Here is a 7072-nt window from a genome sequence, read left to right on the forward strand (position 1 = left end):
GGGCTACAGGCAGCCATCCATCACCTCCCCACTGACCTGCCGCGGCCCCGCCTCCCCCCCCCCTCTCTTGGTGGGACCATTTCGGGTCCACGAGAGAAGAATGGATGCCCCGCTCAGCACTCATTAGGGAAGGAGGCTCCGGGCTGCCCTCCGGCCGGTCCCCGGCCCGGCCCCTGCCCGGGCAGGCAGGTCACGCCGTGCGGGACGAGCTCTGACCCTGCTCCCGCGGCTCCGTGCCGCCGCAAAGGGCAGGGGAGCCGGGGAAGGAGGGGGGAAGCACAACTAATCGGCTCGATTGCCAAGAGCGGTGCCGCGCTGTACGGCAGAGCCCGGCCCTGAGGCTGGAAGCCGGGGGGCAGCGGGAAGGACGGGGGGCTGCCCCGGCCGGGCCGGCCCTGAGCGTTCCCGGCACGGCCGCTGCCACCGCCGCCCTCCCTCCTACGCTGTCCGGGGGTGGGGGACACGCTGGTGGGTGCCGCGATTTTCCCCCTTTTATTTTATTCCCCACCACCACCTCCCCAAGTCAAATTTGGATTGTGTTTAAAAACAGCGAGAGCGAGGGAAAGGGGGGAGAGACCAACCGCGACGCGCCTGCGGTCCCTGCCTTTGACGCGCATCGCGGCACATTAAAACACCATGAAGGCGGTGGCGGGCGCGGGGCGCGGGGCGCTGCCTGCTCCTGCCCGCCGCTGCCTGCTCCTGCCGGCAGGGCCGTGACGTCACCCCGCTCCTCGCCCACCGATGAACGCTAAAGACCTATAGAGCAGAAAATAATACAACAAGCAAGCTCCGTATCTTGCAAGCCCTACGTGATTTTCCCCCCCTCTTTGAAAAAGCCCCTTTGCACTTAAACTCTCTATACATGTGGGGTGGCTTTTTAAACTCTCTCTATACAAACATATTTATTAAGAGCGATGGGAAGTGGGGGGTAGCCTATTTTTTTAATCCAGGCACCAAACCCCCCCTGCCTCAGATGTCTGGCTGCTTTTCTTAAGTGCAATCATCTATAATTGAGAAAAAAAAAAAAAGCCATACGTGGAAATGTGTGTGTGAGAAGGTGCATCCTGAAGCAGGGTTTAGTTACAATCGATCTTGGGGGGAAAATATTGCCTATGGTCCAAAAATAAGGAGCAACTATGTCCTTCTCTCAGTTCGGATACCCCTACAGCACCACTTCACAGGTAAGGCGAGTGAGCAGCACTCACTTTTGTTCAGATTCTGCTGCTGCTGTCCAGATGTCTTGTTCCCCCTCCCTTTTTTTCTTCCCTTTCCCTTACTTAGAGTCTTTTTTTAAAAGGGCACATCTGGAGCCTTTTTTTAAAAAATGTGCGTGTGTGTTTATGTCTCGTTTGTGTTGTGTTAGGTTTAAACAAATAACTCTCAGCGTGCACAGCAAAGGCGTTTAGGAAACCGGTGATTCCTCCTTCCCCCTCCCCCCCCCCCCGTTCAGTTTTAAGTGCAACAAACAAATAAATACATAAATCCCGGCTGCGACCGCTTTCCAAGCCCGCGGAGCTGCCCCGCGGAGTGGCCACGCTGCGCCGGGCGCTGCCCCCGCCACCGCCCGGGCACCCGCGGCGGGTGCGCGGACAGGGGGGATCGCGGCTCGGCGGGCGCGGGATTTCACGAGCGTTTCCGCGGAACCGGGCTGTGCCGTTTTCCCCACCCTTCCTCCCCGGGTCGGTCCTTTTCCTGTGTTTTATTAGGATCTGTCGGGAGGGTTTTTTTCCCCCTATACGATTTCCGAGGGACACCCCCCCCACACACACCCCCACACCAAGGCACCTTATATTAACTAAGTCGTCTCTATATCGTACTTCGAGTCACGATTTATTTGTGTGGAATTATTTATACACCGTAATCACTGCAAGATGTGCCTCCCTTGCTTGGGAAGTTAGCTGTCCTCTTACTGAACTTACTGAAATCAAATGCCTTCGATTGCATTAACTGACATATTTACTGCTTTGTCTATTGTCAAATTAACTGTAATCGCAACTTCTTGCCTTTAAATCAATGCAAACGGGCCGAGCGGGGGCGGGAAGGAGGGAGCCGTACGGATCTTTTGGCATTTTCGACAGCAATTATTTCCTTAAAGTTTTGCCTGCTTGATTAATCGTGCCCCCTTCCCAAGGGCTCCCGCTTCCCATCCCGTTTGTTTCCCGATTTCTATAATTAGTTGCTTCAACCCGGGCTCTCTATCCCCCTCTCCTCACCCCCCCTCCGCCCCCCCGCACCCACACAGACGCGCACACGCTTCTAAATTCCCCCCGATGGGGCTGCCTCGACAGTCACCCGGCGCCGTCCCGCTCTCTCCTTTCCTCTCCGTAGTTTTTCGTCCCCGCCAGCCCCAGCACGACCTGCTGCGAGGCCGCCCCCCGCTCCGGCCCGGATGCCTCCTCGGCGCCGGCCGCCGCCTCCCTCTGCTGCTCCCCGTACGAGAGCCGGCTGCTGGCGCCCGGCCGCGCCGAGCTCAATGCGGCGCTGGGTATGTACGGGACCCCGTACGCCACCGGCCAGGGCTACGGCAACTACCTGCCCTACAGCGCCGAGCCCGCCGCGCTCTACACCGCGCTGGTGAGTGCCGCCCGAAGGGGGGAGTGTGGGGGTGTGGGGTGTGCAACAGGCGACAAACTTCGTGGTTATCAGTCGGGTGTCGGGGCGGGGGGATGCTGAAGGACGCGGAACCGGCGTCGTCCCGTCGCGGGGGGCGAAGGAACTCGGCTGCGGCGGGGAGCCAGGGCGGCGGCGGGAGGGTACGGGGGGACGGTGGGGTTCCCCTCCTGCTCGACGCCAAACGCTGCCGCTTCCCTTGCAGAACCCCCAGTATGAAATCAAGGACGGAGCCAGCACGTTGCACTCGGGAATCGCGCAGCCCACTGCCTACTACTCCTACGATCATTCCTTGGGGCAGTACCAGTACGACAGGTAAAACCCCTTTGATCAGCGCCCGGCAGCATTAGCATCCCCCTGCGAGGCGGCGGCCGACATCAAACGGCGGGGGCGGGGGGGCTCCGACCTGACAAACGCTGTACAAAAGAAACGAGGCGCCCCGGGAGCACCAGTCAGCTAAAATCAAACTTCGGCGGCGATGGCAGGCGGGCAGGGGCAGGCAGGCAGATGGGCAGGGCCACATCGGCCTGCGGCGGGGCCGGGCCGGGGGGCTCCCACCGCCGCCCCCCCTCTAACCATCTCCCGGCAGGTACGGGACGGTGGATTTCAGTGGTTCGGCCAGACGCAAAAATGCAACGCGAGAGACGACGAGCACCCTCAAGACCTGGTTGTACGAGCACCGCAAAAACCCCTACCCCACCAAAGGAGAGAAAATCATGCTGGCCATTATCACCAAAATGACCCTGACGCAAGTGTCCACTTGGTTTGCTAACGCCAGACGGAGGCTCAAGAAAGAAAACAAAATGACCTGGTCTCCCAAGAACAAAGCGGGGGAAGAGAGGAAAGAAGAAACCCCCCGGGAAGAGGAGGAATACGGTGCGGAGAGCGAAGACACAGGTAGGGGGGAGAAGCGGGACGGGCGCCTCGAAGTAGCGGCCGATTTCGAGGCCCCCCCAACTTCCCCGCACCCGCACTAACGCCCCGCCGCCCCCTCGGCCCCGCTGTGTGTCCAAGCAGAGCAGAAGAGCTGTAAGGAGGACAAGGAGCTGCGGTTCAGCGACCTGGACGACCTGGAGGAGGAGGAGGAGGAGGAGGAGGAGGAGGCGGGGAAGCCGGAGAAGGGCCGGGCCAGCTCCCTGCAGGAAGCCCCCAGCCTCGGCGCGGCGCTGCCCGAGGCTCCGCGTAGCGACTGCTGCCTGCCCGGACCCTTCCGCGCCTTTCCCTGCGCCAAGGCCCCTGCCGCGGACTTCGCACCCGCCGCCCTGCCCGGCCCGCCGCCGCCCTACGCGCCCGCGGAGAAGCCGCGCATCTGGTCGTTGGCGCGCACCGCCGGGGCCAGCGCGGCGCGCAGGGGCAGCCCCGAGGGCGGCGGCGCGGCGGGGGAGCTGCCCCTGCCCGCCAAGGCCTTCCGGAGCTCCGCTTTCAACCTGCAGCCGCTCCCGCGGAGCTGCGCGTCCCACCGCGGCCTGGGGGAGCCGTGCCAGTACGCGGCGGCGGGCGAAGGTACCCGCGGCGGCGGGGCCGCGGGGACGGGGGGGGCCGCGGGCCGGGCCGGGACACAGGGCGCGGCGTGAGCCCACCTTCGCGTTGACACCCCCCATTTCCCCCCGCCGGGCCCAGCGCGGCCGCGGCGTGAAGCCGTGCCCAGGTGCCAGGCGGGCTGCGGCCGAGGCGTCCCCGCTGGAGGCGAGCGGGCAGGGGAGGGCGGTGGGGCCGGGCCGGGCCGGGCCCACCCGAGCCGCTTGTGTCTGTGCAGGCTTCGGGAGGGGCGCCAAGGGCGGCCCGGGAGGCACCGAGCTTAGCGGGACCTGTTTGGAGAGGCTGCGGACGGCGTTCCGGCCGGTGCTGCGGAGGTGAGGTAGGTGACGGGCCGGCTACCGGCGTCGGCCTCGCACGAAGCATAAGCCCGGGGACACCGGAGCGGCTCCGGCTTGGGAGTGCAGCCCCGGGGTCACCGCCCCGCCCCGCTCCCGGAGCCCCCCTCCGGGCGGGGCAGCACCCCCCGGCCTAGGGGAGGACCGGCAGGTACCGGAGCCCGTCCGGGAAACGCTCATCACTGCTTCTCCCTCACGCAGGGCCGCCCGCCCCTTCCTGAGCGCTGGCGACGGGGCTCCGGCTGCAGCGAGGATCTCGGCGTGAGACAACGAAACGACGCTCTCCCCTGGCTGGCCATGGCCTCCCCGCCCTCGGGCCCGGCCCGGGGCCCTGCCCTCGCCGGGGCCGCGGGACAACGTGCTGCTCACATGGGGGCCAGGGGCGCGGCGGGCGGAGCGGCCGCGCCCGCGAGACCGGCGCCCCCCACCCCGCCACCCGCTGGCCATTTGTCCAACACCCCTCATTAACGTCTTTGCCAAAAGAAAAAAAAAATCTTTTCTGTTATTTTTTCCCCACGTCGTGTTTTCTTTTTCCTTTTCCTCCCTTCCTCCGACTTGCTCTGCCAACGTGCGTCTGTTCGCGGTTGTTCCGCGCCGTCCCGAGGAGGCGGGAGGAGGAGGAGCGGCGCAGGTTACGCCGGGCTGTTTGTTTCCCGTCGCTTTACGTAGATAGCGCTGAAAGTATTTTTCAGAGTCTCTAATTAACACGGATGAGCGGAACGCCGTGAAGCCGTCCAAGTGACCCCGGCAGCTCTTCATCCAGGAGCCAGCGCAGCGGCCCCCGGCCCGCCCCGGGCACCCGCCGCCCGCCCCGGGGCATGGCCGGGGCACCCCCGGGCAGCGGGTGGCGACCGGGCGGCGAAGTAGGACGTTGTTAGTGGGTCAGCGCCGTCAGTCAGTGAAAAGAGCAGTGCTGCACTTTACAGGACAGACGAGAAAGGGAAACCGTATCTCTGCATTATTTCTGTTTAATTAAAAGTGTCATCAAACACTTTGTGTTCAGACTAATAAACCAAGCAGGGATGAGGAAAGAATGTTTCTTTGTTCCTGTCTCTAGAAGCAGTGGCAATAATTTAAATTAATAACTGTGGTAATTAAGAGGTCATCTATAGATCAACCCGATACCTGCTACTTCCAAGTTCACCGGGGTCAACATTTACATTAAGTCATTTGTGGTCAATAGAGTCCAATGAATTCTGCCTTAATAAATCAGGGAAATCAATCTTGAATATCGAGTAGACTTCTATATGTTTACCAAAGGCTACTAAGACAAGTGGGGCTGCAGAAATGGGAGTCCCCTGGGTTTGCAACCAGAGAAGCAGCTCGTAGGGGAAAGGAGAGGCTCCAGGTCAACGTGGGGAGAGGTGGTGGGGGCTGCCCCGGGCTTCGGCCCGTCCCGGGCTGGGATGCGGAGCAGCCCCGGGCTGCGGGGCACCTGCCAAGGAAGGCAAACTTTGTCGGGCTTTGCAGGGGCCAGGGCGGGAAAAGGCGGGGGTAGGGGGGTGGGGGGGAAAGCGTACAGGAGGGCCAGCAGGTAACGGAGCGGCCGGCTGCAGGGTTGGGGCCGGCCGGGAGCGGGGCAGAGTCTGCCCGGCTGTCCCGCCGCAGACGCCCGGCCACGGGGCTTTCCTGTGCTCCGGAGCAGTCCTGGGCGAGTGGCGGCACAGAAGCCGCAGTCTGTTGCAGTGACCCGCAGCTTAGAGTAGGGGAAATTAAGCTGCGAAAAGATAAACATTATTTCAAGTCGGATTTGAAGGATTAGGACTTGTAATAAAGAGTATTAGGCCTTTTCGAAAGGTTCTTGCAAGGCGACTTTCCCCCCCTCCTCTCCCACCGGAGGGGACAGGTATCATCTGCTCTGGGAACAAAGCGCAGGTTCCCCACGCGTATCCGCAGTGGCCCGGCCGGGCCGGGCCCCGCTCCCCGCCATGACCCGGCCGCCTCTGCCCAGCGCGCAGGGGAGCGACCCGGCTCCCTCGGGCGCCGTTTGCCCGGCGGCCTTGGGAGAGGCTCCGCGGGGAGGCAGCTCTGCAGCGGCCTCCTGGTCTGCCCACGGGGGACGAAACCCACACGGCCCCCGCGGCCCGGGACAGCCAGGAGCTCCCCCGAGCTGCCGGCTCTGCCCCGCGGCCCTGGTCCCTGCCGGCTCCACGGGAGCGCCCGAAGGAGCCGCGAAGCCGCCGGGGGTGGTTAATTAGTCGGGTGCAGGCTTCGGGGTCTTTTTGAGGTAGGCACGAAGGCAACCTCCAGGGAGTCTTAAGACTTTTATTTTTTATTTATTACTTTTACTCCCCTTTTATTAAAGGTCAAGCAAGAGAGATGCAGATTATCCCGCCCATCCAGGACTCCCCTGCAATCTGTCACGCCGGCAAGATATGTATCGCAAATCTCTCAAAATATAATCTCCGGGAATCATATTCCGAATACTGTTTTGATTAAAAATCAGAGCGGGGATTGATGGAGAACTAATACCGGGAGCGGAGCCTGCGAGCGCCCAGGCACAGAACTAAAATAATCGGCTCGCCCGGGTGTCACAGGAACAAATTCAGCGCCTCCAATGCCATAATAAACATATTTAAACTGGCTTC

The 7072-nt window shown here is 62.4% G+C and overlaps 1 protein-coding gene across 1 annotated transcript; it reads left to right on the forward strand.

Annotated features, from left to right (window-relative positions):
• The first annotated feature begins 1136 nt into the window (after window positions 1-1136).
• On the forward strand, window positions 1137-5621 carry IRX6 (iroquois homeobox 6). The gene is made up of 7 exons (XM_074586872.1): window positions 1137-1181; window positions 2329-2574; window positions 2816-2925; window positions 3200-3507; window positions 3628-4113; window positions 4367-4463; window positions 4686-5621. Exons 1-7 carry the CDS (start codon window positions 1137-1139, stop codon window positions 4747-4749), a joined length of 1356 nt encoding a protein of 451 aa, XP_074442973.1. The 3' UTR covers window positions 4750-5621.
• The last annotated feature ends 1451 nt before the right edge of the window (window positions 5622-7072 follow it).

This window comes from Larus michahellis, chromosome 4, assembly GCF_964199755.1.
Source record: "Larus michahellis chromosome 4, bLarMic1.1, whole genome shotgun sequence".
NCBI lineage: Eukaryota > Metazoa > Chordata > Aves > Charadriiformes > Laridae > Larus > Larus michahellis.

Excerpts from the sequence above, each read along its gene's own strand:
- IRX6 (XM_074586872.1), top strand. The coding sequence starts at position 1,137 with ATGTCCTTCTCTCAGTTCGGATACCCCTACAGCACCACTTCACAG. Across the intron at positions 2,926-3,199 it reads GGGCAGTACCAGTACGACAG|GTACGGGACGGTGGATTTCA; the intron begins GTAAAACCCCTT and ends ATCTCCCGGCAG. Across the intron at positions 4,464-4,685 it reads TTCCGGCCGGTGCTGCGGAG|GGCCGCCCGCCCCTTCCTGA; the intron begins GTGAGGTAGGTG and ends TCCCTCACGCAG.